This window comes from Eubalaena glacialis, chromosome 4 (assembly GCF_028564815.1).
Source record: "Eubalaena glacialis isolate mEubGla1 chromosome 4, mEubGla1.1.hap2.+ XY, whole genome shotgun sequence".
In the NCBI taxonomy this organism is placed as follows: Eukaryota; Metazoa; Chordata; class Mammalia; order Artiodactyla; family Balaenidae; genus Eubalaena; species Eubalaena glacialis.
The window spans coordinates 11,795,570-11,809,892 of record NC_083719.1 but is presented as its reverse complement, the minus strand read 5'-3'; the positions used below and the strand labels follow the sequence as shown (position 1 = coordinate 11,809,892).

The following is a 14,323-nucleotide window of genomic DNA, read 5'->3' as shown; positions in this document are numbered from 1 at the left end:
CAGTTATCTGTTGCATGTAACAAACAATCCCAAAATATAGTGGCTTAAAGCAACCATTTCATTATACCTCATGATTCTGTGAATAAAGAATTTAAGCAAGGCTTGGCTAGGTGATCCTTCGGTTCCGTGTGGCACTGACTAAGATTACTTAGTTCAGTTGGCAGATGTTTGATCTGGAAGGTCCAAGAAGGATTCATTCTCTGGTTCTTTGGTGGGAATGGCTGGAAGTTTCCCTCAGTTGGGGCTAAGGACTGGAGAATCTATGTGAGCATTCCAGGATGGAGGCCTCAGGATAGTAGAATTTCTTATAATGCAATTCAGGATTCCAACAGTGGGTGTTACAGTAAGCAGGGAGGAAGCCACATGGCCTTTTGGACAGCCTCAGATGTCTAATAGCATCATTTCTGTTGTCTTCTGTTGGGCTCCATAGGCCCACCCAGATTCAAGGAGAGGGGACACCCCATTAAGGGAGGAGGGTCAAAGAATGTTTTAAAACCACCACAGTTGTAAATGACAATTCTAGCAAGTGAATTATCATCTGGGTGACATTTATTGTATCTTGAGGTTGAAAGCGTTAAAGGTTCCCACTCACTGCAAGTACCTGGTGAGAGCAGATCTATTGACATGTTTCGGAGACTATCTCAGGTGTTGCTGAGTTATTGTGCTGAATATTTAACAGTTTTCAGGCTTCTACAGATATGCTGAAGTAGCTGAGAGTTTGTTTTCTTCATCTATTCCTTGGAAGGCAGTTCAAACTAGAAAGAGATGAGCCAGCATAGACTAATAGTTAGGAATCCAGATTCTGAAGTCAGTCTGGATTCAAAGCATTATCTTTGCGCAAATTACTTTACCCTTCTAAGCCTCAGTTTTTCATTTATAAAGTGGATGAATAATACCTCCTGGATTAAAGGATTAAGGTAGGAAGTAAAAGGCCTGCTGGAGGCTGATTTAAGAATTGCTTCCCAAATAGAATAAGTGATGAACATTGAAAAAAAGGTAAGCAGTGGATAAACGGTTCAGGAAATGTATAAGTAGCTGCTAATAGAACCATCAACTTTAGGTGTTTCATGGAAATTGAAAGGATATTACAGAAATTGTGGAAAAGTATTAAATGAAGAAAGGATTATGTAGTCCAATGGGAAATGTTGCGTTTAACACAATTCACAAAGACTGTTGGGCTTCTTACTTCCTTCTTGCAGTTTTCTGAGAATCATTACTATGAATTGTGACTGTCAAAGAAGGGAGATATTGTGTACAGTGTTTTCCAAATTTATCCACCCAGGGACCATTTTTCTTATAGAATCTCTTGTGGCTTGCATTTCAGCGTAAACACCTTGGGAAACAGTGATCGAATGACAAAGTAATACCCACACGCACATTACAAAGATGAGCTTAAAAACAATTGTATTTAAGAAGTACATTAAAGTTGCTTTCTTATAATTAATTATTATTAATACTAACATTGCCATAAAAGGTAGGCTGGAAGTACTATCAGTCTTATTTAAGTATGGTAACATGTGAACAAAATACTGACACAATTCAACATTATACAGCAGGTGAATTTCAACGGCGGACCATGAGTTTCTGATCACAAATGCTCGTTCTAATAACAGCTAGTTAACTAATCGGAGAAATATTGATTGATCATCTTCTATGTGCCAGGTACTGTTTCAGGCACACTGAACAAAGCAGTGCACATTCTTGTCCTTTAACTTGCTGTTAAGTTCTTTTTCTCTCCTTCTCAGTCGTATTTTATTAGATTAGGAATTTGTATCTATGGAAAGATTTCTTGCCTGTTCTATTCTTATTATGTTTTGGCTGCTTTACTTGCCAGGCTGCTATTGGAGCCCTGCAACTGGACCCTAAATAAAACTAATCATTTTGGATAAAAATGAGCTATTAATAGATATTCAAAGTGAGATATTATTTGATTACTTCACCCCTATTTCCCTGCAGATGATGCTGGCTGAATATCAGAGAGTGAAGTCAAAAATGCCTCCCATTATAGAGCAACTGATGGTCCCTCATTTGGCAAAGGTGGATGAAGCTCTCCAGCCTGGCCTGGCTGCACTGACCTGGACATCACTGAACATTAAGATGTACTTGAAAAATGCTTTTGCAAAGATCAGTAAGTCTGTTTAAATGGTTATTATTTTTCAATTCAAAAGGCTGAGTTTTTAAGGTCTATTGTATAATTTCTTATAGATGTTGTGATATAAATAATGGAACAAGGAGTGATATTCTTAAGCTGTTCCCTAAGGAATTTTACCAAGTATATGAAGTCATTAATTTCCTGGAAACTATATATATTCACTACTTAATTTTATCCCCAGAGGCTAACTACATTTTAAAATTATACTTACTGTTGGGCATTAGACTTTAAAGGAACTTCAGAGTCATTCAGCTTTTTATATTAATAGGTTAGTGTATTTTGAGACCCCGATTTGAAAGATGTGATTTGGACGCAGCAGACTGCTGAACAGCAGGATATATGGGAAAAGTTTAAGCAAACATTTTTTCCTAATGAGGGATATAATACACTTTAAAATATATGGAAGGTGGTGTATTCCATTAAATACAATTTCCCAGAATGTGTACAAGTATGCTGCAAAGAAGTCTAGGCTCAGATAAGTCTGGGAAATCCAGGTTAAACAAAGGCAGACAGGTTTCTCTTCTGGAGGACTTTTCAGAGCCCTCGATATGCCAATATTTAGTGGGTCTCCCAAAATGGGCTCCTGTAGGTGGCATTTCCCAGAATTCCTTGGCTGCTTACCAGGAAAGCATATTAACACCTTGTAGACCCTCTGTGGTGGACAGTGTAACACAGGTTGGAACTTGATGATAGAGGGATTGTTCTAGGAAGACTTAGAAATCACCATTCTGCTCTCCTACACGGTGTCCCCACCTGCTCTTCATGCCCTAATTCTCCCCGTGTTTTATACCCCAGAGTACGTCCCACTCCCAAGAAGCCCACTCAGACTATTCTACCACACAGGACCACTTTTTCCTGTGACTTCTGTTTTACATTGGGACTAAAGAATCTGTAATTTGGTTTCTTCTAATGGTTCCATCTTTCTCCCCATACTGACTGCAAAGGGCTTGAATATCAGGCTCTTTCTTATGCTTTTGTATTACTCTGAGTTGGGTTTGTACTAGACACCCAGACACATATGGATTCATAATTGCAATAGTTTTATATAGTTAATCTCTTAACATTTCTTCTTCTCCGTAACCCCTTTCCTACCCTTTGATCCCATCACCTCATTTCTGGGTCACTCCTTCCTGAGCCTCCCTTCTACATAGCCCTCGTGATAACTCCTTTTATTCTCGCTCTCTTTCTCTCGTATTTGTGGCTGCTGAAATAGTACCCAGTCTATTTATAGCCTAATTTTTAAAGAGATTGTCTTATTAGTATGTTTTCACTGTACCTTCCAAGTAACTTAGAGCTCAGAATGGTCCACCTGTTTACTTTACCAGGTGCACTGTACTCAAGAATATTTATAGGTACTGGGTAGGGTGGGGTAGAGGAGGGAGGAAATTATGGTTGAACCCTCTTACCCTCTTTGTTTTGCTTTGTAGATTTGGGGACTAGATTCAAAGATAAATTGTGAAGGGGTCTTTGGATATGAATGAGATGTGTTTTAGGCTCATTACAATTTGAAGGTTGAATAATATAAAATGCATGAACCGTAGCGTTATAAGAATGGAGAAGATCCTCTGAGATGGAGGGGTGCTCAGGGGTCAATGCCAGCACAGGAGGAGGGGGCCATGCGAATATGGGCAGATTCACAGAAAGCCTCCTGGGGGAGATGTGTTTGAGCTGAATCTTCAAGTTTGAGTCAGAGTAAGGCAGGCTGAGAAAACTGGGAAACTGGTTAAAGAAAGAACAGTGTGTTGGGACTTTCCTGGTGGCGCAGTGGTTGAGAGACCACCTGCCAATGCAGGGGACACGGGATCAAGCCCTGGTCCGGGAAGATCCCACATGCTGCGGAGCACCTAAGCCCATGCGCCACAACTACCGAGCCTGCACTCTAGAACATGCGAGCCACGACTACTGACCCCACGTGACGCAACTACTGAAGCTCGCGTGCCTAGAGCCCGTGCTCCACAACAAGAGAAGCCACCGCAATGAGAAGCCCGTGCACTGCAACGAAGAGTAGCCCCCGCTTGCTGTAACTAGAGAAAGCCCATGCGCAGCCACGAAGACCCAACACAGCCAAAAATAAATAAATAAGTAAAATTAAAAAAAAAAAAGAAAGAACAGTGTGAGAAAACCAAGTATGAAACAGCTCTATGGAGCAACTTTAATCCTGATTTTGCTACTGAAATTTAATCATGTTGGTTTTTTTTTTTTAAAACAAAATGCTTAATCTCTTTTATTTGCTTTTATTTTTTTCCAAAGAGGCCCTGGAGTTGCTGATTGACAGGGTCAATGATTTGATCGAGTTCCGCATCGATGCCATCCTGGAAGAAATGAGTAGCACGCCTCTTTGTCAACTCCCCAGGGAGGAGCCACTTACCTGTGAAGAGTTTCTCCAAATGACAAAGGTTATTAGAAGACTGATGTTTTTATTTAAATTTTGTTTTGTGATTCATTTTTCTATAAAGGGCATTTTTGGGAGCGTAAATTAAATTTTTTTTCTCTGCGCATGACTGGTCTGTGATAGATGTGATTCAAACGAGGAGCCTTCTGACGATAATTTGAAAATGAAGAGGAATGTACCTGAGGGGTCATGTAGACATGAAGAACAAATCATTTCTTTTCAGATCAGTAGGAGGGAAGTTGCCATGGAACACATTTCTCATCTCCCATAGTTTTTGAGGAATAGAGCTATTTTGCTGAAGAGCTTCTAATAAGCTAGGGTTAATTAATAAAATAATTGTTTTAAACAGCTTCTGGGTAGAATTTCTTCTTTAAACATTTCTGTAGAGCAGCATTTCCCAAACTGGTGTTCTGTGGCACACGGTTCTGGAGCCATTGCTGGGAAAGCTGGAAAAGGCGGGGTGTGTGTTCAATCTGCTTGGGGTAAAGACTGTATGTTCCTTTCCCCATTCAGATTCTTTTCACATTAACATTTTAGAATAAAGACCTTCAGAAGGGCTCCTGGGAGTATCTAGTTAACTTTCTTTAATCCATTATTTGTCAAATTTTAATTTGCATTTTGATTACCAAAGTGAATGATTACCAATATAAAAGAATGCTTTCTCTTGAATATGTTTACTTTTTATAATTCATTTATTCCTTCAACAATTTTTGTGGAGCTCCTATGCAAACCACTGTTTGGGAATAAAACAGTGAACAAAACTGATGCAATCCTTGCCATTGTGATGCCCACTTTCAAGTGGAAGATATAGAAAAACAAGCAAAAAAAAAAGCCAATAAACAAACAACATGCCAGGTGATGATAAGTTCAATGGAGAAAAATTAAGAGGATAGTGGAGGAAAGGAGTACCTGACAGAGTTGTGATTTTATGTTGATGGTCAGTGATGACTTATGTAATTACATCTGAACATAAGAAGTGAGGGAGCAAGCCATCTGGATATCTTTGGGGGAAAACGTTCCAGGAAGAGGGAACAGCAAGTGCAAAGGCCCTGAGGCTGAACCTCCTTATGGTAGAAAGATGTTGAGTTGAAGTTCATTGAATATGTTCATATGCTGAGGGGGAAAATCAAGTAGAGAAGGAAAAAGGGAATGGTTGGTAAGCATAGTCTCTGGCGAAGCAGCAGAGTGTGACTTAGAACTCAGATTGTGTGATTATGTATTCTTTTTTTTAAAATTAATTAATTTATTTTTGGCTGCGTTGGGTCTTCATTGCTGTGCGCGGGCTTTCTCTAGTTGCGGCCAGTGGGAGCTACTCTTCTTTGCGGTGCGCGGGCTTCTCATTGCTGTAGCTTCTCTTGTGGAGCACGGGCTCTAGGTGCGTGGGCTCAGTAGTTGTGGCTTGCAGGCTCTAGAGCTCAGGCTCAGTAGTTGTGGCACACGGGCTTAGTTGCTCCACGGCATGTGGGATCTTCCTGGACCAGGGCTTGAATCCATGTCCCCTGCATTGGCAGGCAGATTCTTAACCACTGCACCACCAGGGAAGTCCGTATGTATTCTTAAGTAGAAGAATAAACATTGCATTCACTGACAAAGGAGGAAAAGGGGTTAATGATGGAGGCTGGTTTGTCTTCTGGATAAGGGCATGGGGTCAGGGCCATGTTGTGGCCTCCATTTGCTTTGTGCTATAGAAATCAAGGTTATTAGCTGAGGACGATGAGGGAGGATGGTGTAAGGATTTGAGGACGCAAGAATTTGAGGACACAGCAGTTATGGGGCCTGGTAGAGAAACATGACTGGAGTCATGTAGAATGATCCTTGGGTAGCATTAGGGGCCTGCCTGAGTTTGGGGACCATGAATTTCCAGGACCGACACCTGCCTTGCCATGACCTGTGTGTGCAAGTGGAGAGGGTAGATGACCTGTTTCATTTGGGTTGGGCTTCTCCTGGGTAGGGCTGTGGAAACAGGTGATGGAGTAAAGGCTGTTGGCAAAGGAATGATCGATGTGGGAAATCATGTCCTTAGGGGAGGGTGTATAGAGTCAGAGGATTTAAGATGAAGACTTTAAAAAATGTTAGCAATCTCTCAGAGAACGGGGAGTTAGTTCATTGTTTATATGGAACGAGATAAGCAAACAAACGTCCTCCTGTGTTTGTATGTGATTTGCTGATCAATAATAATAACAAGCACTTCTTGGGTACTTACTTTGTGGCAGGCACTGTTCTTATCATTTTACATACATTGCCTTTTGGAATTCTCACAACAATCTAAGGTAGGTTCTACCATAATTAGCATTTTACAGATGTGGGAATCAAGGCCCAAGATTTCCCAGAATTGCACAGAGCTAGGATTTGAACCCAGGTAGTTTGGTGCCAGAGTCTATACTTGTTACTGTACTTGTTGCTGGACGGCGCTAACTCTATTCCCTCCCTCACCCAACCTCTGACCTGCATCTTTTTCATAACTGTCTGTAGGCCAAGGATGGTGATTATTAGTTAAGTGAAGTTCTGAGCTGGGAGTTATTTTATACTTTATTTGATGATAAAGAAGTTTAATAGTTTCAGAACACATCAGAATCTTCCTGTTTTAATATCAAAATGCCATATGCCCTACAGCAGTGGAATGGACGCAAATGTCATGGGTAATGAGGAGGTAAATGAACCATGAAGCTAATGCTTGGAGTGGAGGGTCCATGAGCACATTAGAGAGAATCTTGAGATGAATCATGGTGGAACTTGGGATGGAGCTGGAGACTATGACCTACTCACAGTCTATTGCTTTATGGGCTTGTTTTCCAACTAGGTGGTAAATCACTGACTATCTCTCTATCTGTCTGTCTGTCTTGATTAAAGTGCTCCAGTATATTCGTTTATGTTTGTTAAACCTCATTCTTTTTTTTTTTTTTGCTTCATAATATGTCTTTTATTTCAGGATTCTTTATAAGCATTCTGGTTCTTATAAACTGCAGAAGAGTTAGTCACAAAACTTTTCTAGTCAAGAGCTGAATGCTTGCCTTGTCTTACATGGATCGCAACAAATGCAGTTGACCTGGCACATAATTTATCACTACAGAAAGAGGTGGTGAACCCACAGGAAAGGGATAAGCTCCCCTTATGCATTCCAAGCATTAACAGCTTTTGCTTTTTGCGTCTCCTCATTCTTGAGAAATGCATAATCCAGTTGGAGGCAGGGGAATATCTGAAATTAATTAGGGGTTGATGATGGACTGTTGGCAAAGGTGAAGAGAGAAGGAAGGCTGGCTAGAGCAGATTTTTGTGAAATGAAGGAAACTTCATGGGAAGAGAGGCTGTTCATGACTTTTGGAGTTATTTCCTCCATTGCTGGAGAAGTAAGTGTAATTTTGGTCCATCTATGCTCCAGTTGGCTCTCTTGTCTTTAACACATTCCCTTACAGGATGCCTGGACTGGGTTAGTGTGAGAGGCATGGCCAAGCATCGTTGGGGACCAAAATCTCATCTGGAGGCTGAACCTATGTGCCCTCCAGAGCTAGTTAAACAAATATGACATGGTGCTAATTTTTTTTTTTTTTTGATAGGACCTTTGTGTAAATGGTGCTCAGATACTACACTTTAAAAGCTCATTAGTGGAGGAAGCAGTCAATGAGCTAATAAATATATTGCTGGATGTGGAAGTTTCATCTAAGGAAGACAGAAGAAAAGTATCCAATATGAACAGTACTGATTCAAAAAATGAAATTTCGGGTAAGAGAGGGGGTAATGGAAGGGTCTTGTTTTTCTAGGACATTACTGAAAACCAAAATTTAATTTTCTACATGACAATGAATTTCACACTCTAAAAAGACCCTCCCAATTTTATAAGGACATTTATAAATCTGAAATTATGATTCAGAGCACATTTTAATGATGCCATGTCATTCATTCCCATTACTTTTTGTTCAACTCTACAGGCATGTACTTTGCATTGGCCCTTGTTAGCTCTCTTTGCATTTAGGTCTAAATGTGTGTTTTTTCACTATCAGTAGAGTAGGATGGATTATGGATTGGAATCCCCACTGAGGTACGTCTACACCAGAGCAAAGGGTTTGCAGGACAGACGAGGACACTGAGAGGCTGAGGAGGGTCGCTATTCCCCAAGGGTTTATGGTTATTGGTGGGAGAGAGAACCCAGAGAACCAGCACGCAGGCGCCCAGGCCCTGTCCTTCTTTTGTGGCCACAGCTCCTGCCTCTCCTCCTGTTTCTGCACATCGAGGAGGAGAGGCCTCCTCAGACTGCCTGGTGCCCCGATTTCCTCTTCCTACCCTTTGATGGCCTCATTTCGTAAGAAGTGTGACCTTTGAGTGTTATTCAACTTGCATGTAATTTATCTTAATTTTCTTCTCTTTAACTGCAATAGATGGCTTTCTGTCTGTCTGTCTGTCTCTCTCTCTCTCCGTCCCCATCTCTTTCAATTTCTCTCATTGTGTAACAGCAAAAAGAGAAGAAGGACATTCCGACACCTTGACATCTTCTCTTAATGCTGGGGCGGGCCTCCTGCCTTTGACGACAGTCGCGAGAAGGAAGAAAGTGTCCGAGGTGTTACAGGAAGGAGCCCGCGAGTTGCTCGCTCACTTCAATCACCAGAACCTGGGTGCTCTGCTGAAAGTTACAAGGAACACACTAGAGGCCGTTCGCAAGCGCATTCAGTCCTCCCACAGGACCAGCTTCCGGGGTAATGATCCCACACCATTTGCCTCCTGGCTGGCCAAGACTGGTTGCTGGTTGTGTGTGTGTGTTCCTGTTAAATTTAAATAATAAAAACCCCCACCATTTCTTGAGTGCCTCCTTGTAAGTTTAAATATTATGAACTTGGATTATCCCAACAATTCTATGAAGTAGACACTATCATTCCTCTCATTTAGGACTGAGAAAACTGGAGTCCAGGGAGGTTAAGTAATTTGCTTAACGTTGCTTAGCTCTTCTTAATAACATAATAATCAGCATCACGTTTAATCTTTTTGTTATAAGGTGAAAACGTGTGAAATGAATTATTTTAATTAGTGAAAGAAAAAAATACATACTTTAAAAAGAAGATATCCAGAAAGATAATTTCACTGTTAAATTATTAGATTATTAGCCAGTCTTATAAAGAGAGAAAGATCTTATTAATGCCATGATCTCCGAAGCAGAAATTGTTTTTACTATTTTCGTGTCAATTTAGTACTTTCCAACTGATTTCTTCATTCTCAGTACAACCATCTCTCCTCGGCACCATTCAGAAATAGGTGTTGCATTTCCCAGAAGGGCCACAAAAATCCATCAAATTTAGAGACATTCTGAAATTAAATTTTAAGTTAAAAATATATAAAAAATAAACTAACAGTAATTAATTAAAATTGAAAAAATAATAGGATAACAAAACCTTTTTATTTATTTTGCATATTGGCATTTAAGGGAAAGCATCGCTAATATTTAATTAAAAGTGGATGAATAAAAGTGGAAACATTAAAGTAATTTTTTGATTGGTGGCATGGCTTATTATGTTTTATTTTACTTCAGAATGGAGGATAGTTCTTTTCTTTGACATGGGGATAATATTAGACTTATCAACTGTTGATATGCTGAATATTGTCACGTCTTCCCCAACTTTATATGTTACAGATATTTCCAACTGTATATATAGAGTTACACGCACACACATATCCGTATTTATACACCTATACCTATACCCAACTTAAAAAACCCCTTGGGTATAGTATAAATGGTAAATTACACTTTATTTCTTCTCCACTCTTTAACCGCGCCCAGTGTGGATATACTCACGGTGGTAGGAAAGACGTATGTTTTATTTGAAATTCCAAGCTGGCTATTTATTCTGACTTTGGCTTGTTCCGATAGTTATTCTTGTTCTTCATTCCTTGCTACTTATTCTACATTTAGTTTGTTGTATCCTGTTATTTGGACAGTATCATCTTCAATATTTTAGGCAAGAGTTTATATAATTAAGTCTGACTCCACACAGTGGGTTTCCTTTATGGAAAGTGTACCCATAGATTGTAATCAGCAGAAAATGGCTTGGGTTCCACCGAACTGCTCTGTTACATTGAGCAAAACTAGATCCTCCATTAGTTTTTATTCATTCATTCATTCATTCAACAAATACATACAGTATTGTCCAATGATCTACCTATTATGTATTGTTCTAGGTGCTTTAATTTTTCTGGTTAAAAATGAAATAAATTAAAAATTTATTAACTAAGTTAATACATTTTAAATTAAAAAGATTAAATCCTCCCTGTTTTGTGTTAACTCAGACAGTAACAGTACCTCTAAAATGAAGGAGAAAGCTCTGCCCATTTTCCGGGCAAGCATCACTCTGGCCATTCCCAACATCACCATGGCCCCAGCCCTAGAAGACATACAGCAGACGCTGAACAAAGCCGTGGAGTGCATCGTCACTGTCACCAAGGGGGTTAGACAGTGGAGCAGTGAGCTGTTGTCCAAGGTGGGTGTGGGATGAGGAAATCATTTCATATGATTGAAATGAATCATATGATTGGTGGCATGGTTTATTATGTTTCAAGGACCTATGACTGAAATATGTCCTTTTCCACTGTAGAAAAAGATGCACGAAAGAAAAATGGCTGCTTTGCAGAGTAACGAAGACAGTGATTCTGATGTTGAAATGGGAGAAAACGAACCTCAGGGTAAATGTTCTTTTAGTTCTTTCTAACTAGTCATTCTAAATCAAAATATATTGAGCTAAAAGGTATTTTCCCTCCATGCAATTCTCAATCAGATTAGATCGGAATATTAATCTATGAGCCAATTTCTAGTTTATAAAATATAAAGATCCACGTATTTTAATATCACCATCATGAATAGTGTATTTTAAATGGGTATCTCACAAGACATACTAGGGGACAAGTAGGATTTTAGTTTCACAGTTTAAAGAGAAACTTGTCATCATCACAATGAACATTTCCTGACGTTTAAGAGCTATTTTGTATTTTGAGCCATTATATGTCCTGTTTTGCTAACATGCTGTGATTTTTGCTGTAGATCTCATGGTTTTCATTTAGATTCTGTAATATTAGGTAGCATATGACATCCAAGTTGCTAATGATATATGATAAATGTAGTTTAGTCCTACAAACTTCTTTTAAAGCAACCCTGCAAACAGCAGGGCGTGTGTAATTTTCAATTACTGCTCATATCCCCTGAGAACTAACCACAAGGAAGAAACTAAAACAAGTTCCTCTTTAGAATAGTCTGTTACTGAGGAGGCTAAAGACAGCTCAAAACAACTTTATCCACAACTTACAATATTATTTAAGCTAAAAATCATATATTAGTGTGTTAATTTCAATTTTTATATTATTTGGAAACATTGCTTAACTTCCTAGAATAGCTTAAAATTCAGAATTTTCTAAACTCGAAATATGTTCAATCATGAATTATATCTTAAATTGAGAGGAAAAATGTTTAATGAAAAATTATACATATATTTTTGTCATGATAAAAGAGTTAAAAAAAGAAATATGCTGAACCTTTTAAAAATAACAGCTTTGAGATATAATTTACATAACATAAAATTCACCCTTTTAAAGTGTACAATTCAGTGGTTTTTAGTATATTCAGAGTTGTACAACCATCACCACTATCTAATTTTAGAACATTTTCATCACCTCAAAAAGAAACTCTGTACCTATTAGCAGTCATTTCTCATTCCCTTCCCCCAGCCCCTGGAAACCATTAATCTACTTTCTGTCTTTATGGATTTGCCTATTCTGAACGTTTCATATAAATGGAATCATGCTACATGTGGTCTTTTGTAACTAACTTTCAAGTTCTAACTATGTTGTAGCATATATCATTTCTTTATTTCTTTTTATGTATCATTTCTTTTTATTGCTGAATAATAGTCCATTGTATGGATATACTACATTTTATCCATTCATCAGTTGATGAGCATTGGGGTTATTTCCACTTTTGGACTGTTAAGAATAGATAATGCTATGAACATTTGTGTAAAGTTTTTGCGTGGACATATATTTTCATTTCTCTTGGGTATGATAGTCATGCCCTGAATCATATGGCAAATTATGCTTAACATTTTGAGGAAATGCCAAACTGTTTTCCAAAGCAATTAGACCATTTTACCTTCCTACCAGCAATGTGTGAGGGTCTCTCTCTGTTTTCTTTTGTTTTTCCTTGTATCCTCACCAACAGTTGTTGTCTGCCTTTTGATTATAGCCATTCTAGTGGGTGTGAAGTGGTATCTCCTTGCAGTTTTGATTTGCATTTCCATAAAGGCCAATGATATTGAATATCTTTTCATGTCTGTATGTGTGGCTTTTTTTTTTTCTGTTTTTATATCTTGTTTGGAGAAATGTCTATTCTTTGCCCATGTTTTTAAAAATTGGACTATTTGTCTTTTTATTGTTGAGTTGTTTATATATTCTGAATACAAATCCCTTACCAGATATGTAATTTGAAATATTTTCTTACATTCTGTGGGTTGTTTTTTCACTTTCTTAATGGTATCTTTTGAAGTATAAAAGTTTTAATTTTGATTCAGTCCAGTTTAGCTACTTTTTCTTTTGGTGCTTTTGATTGTGTATGTAAGAAACTATTGCTTAACTATGAAGGTTTACTCCTACGTTTTCTTTAAACATTTTATATTTTTAGCTCTTATATTTAGGTCTATGGTGCATTTTGAGTGAAGTAGGGGTCCAAATTCATTCTTTTGAGTGTGGGTATTCAGTTGTCCTAGCACCATTTGTTGCAAAGACTATTTTTTCCCAATTGAATTTTCTTGAGACCCTTGTTGAAAATCAGTTAACCGCAAGTGCAAATGTAAGCATTTATTTCTGCACTCTGGATTTTATTCCATTGATCTTATGTCTATCCTTATTCCAGAACCCCACTGTCTTGATTACTGTAGCTTTGAAGTAAATTTTGAAGTCAGGAAGTGTGAGTCTTCCAACATTTTTCTTCTTTTTCAAGATTGTTTTTGAATATTCTGGATCTCTTTTATTTCTGTATGAATTTTGAAATCATCAGCTTGTTAATTTCTACAAAAAAGATTTGTGATTTTTGGGATGTGCTGAATCTGTAAGTCAATCTGGAGACTATTGAAATGAAATTTAAAAAAACTGAAATAATACAAAGTATCTCCTCCACCACAGTGAAATGAAATTAAAAATCAGTGATAGGAGATTTGGAAAATTCACTAATACATGAAAATTAAACAATACACTCCTAAATAACCAATGAGTCAAAGAAGAAATCACAAAGGGAATTAGGAAATAGTTTTAGGATAAATGCAACGGAAAACACAAAATGCCAAAACTTATGAAATGCAGTTAAAACAGTGCTTAGAGGGAAATTTATAGTCTTAAACACTGATACTAAAAAAGAAGAAATATCTCAAATCAATAACCTAGCTTTCTATTTTAAGAAACTTAACTTCAAGGTCACTGATTCTTTCTTCTACAAGCTAAAATCTGTTGAGCCCAGCAAGTGAATATTCATTTCATTTATTGTTTTTTTCGACTTCAGAATTTGTATTTGATTCTCTTCTACATTTCTATATCATTATTGATATTCTCTATATTTTGAGACATACTTCTCGTACTTTAATTCTTCAGATAGGGTTTTCTGTAGTTCTTCGAACATATTTTAATAGCTGATTTTAAATTTTCTCTAAGTTTAATTAGGTCCCATTTGTTTATTTTTGCTTTTGTTTCCTTTGCATTAGGAGACAAATCAAAAAATATTGCTATGATTTATGTTAGAGTGTTCTGCTTATGTTTTCTTC

General features: G+C 37.9%; 1 protein-coding gene across 1 annotated transcript in view; it reads left to right on the top strand.

Annotated features, from left to right (window-relative positions):
* DNAH5 (dynein axonemal heavy chain 5) overlaps positions 1-14,323 on the top strand; it is a 259,490-nt gene that overhangs the window by 85,876 nt on the left and 159,291 nt on the right. The window contains exons 16-21 of the mRNA XM_061189135.1: positions 1,957-2,128; positions 4,403-4,548; positions 8,099-8,264; positions 8,993-9,232; positions 10,815-11,005; positions 11,120-11,207. Coding sequence (XP_061045118.1) covers positions 1,957-2,128; positions 4,403-4,548; positions 8,099-8,264; positions 8,993-9,232; positions 10,815-11,005; positions 11,120-11,207 — 1,003 coding nt within the window. The remainder of the gene's footprint in view (positions 1-1,956; positions 2,129-4,402; positions 4,549-8,098; positions 8,265-8,992; positions 9,233-10,814; positions 11,006-11,119; positions 11,208-14,323) is intronic.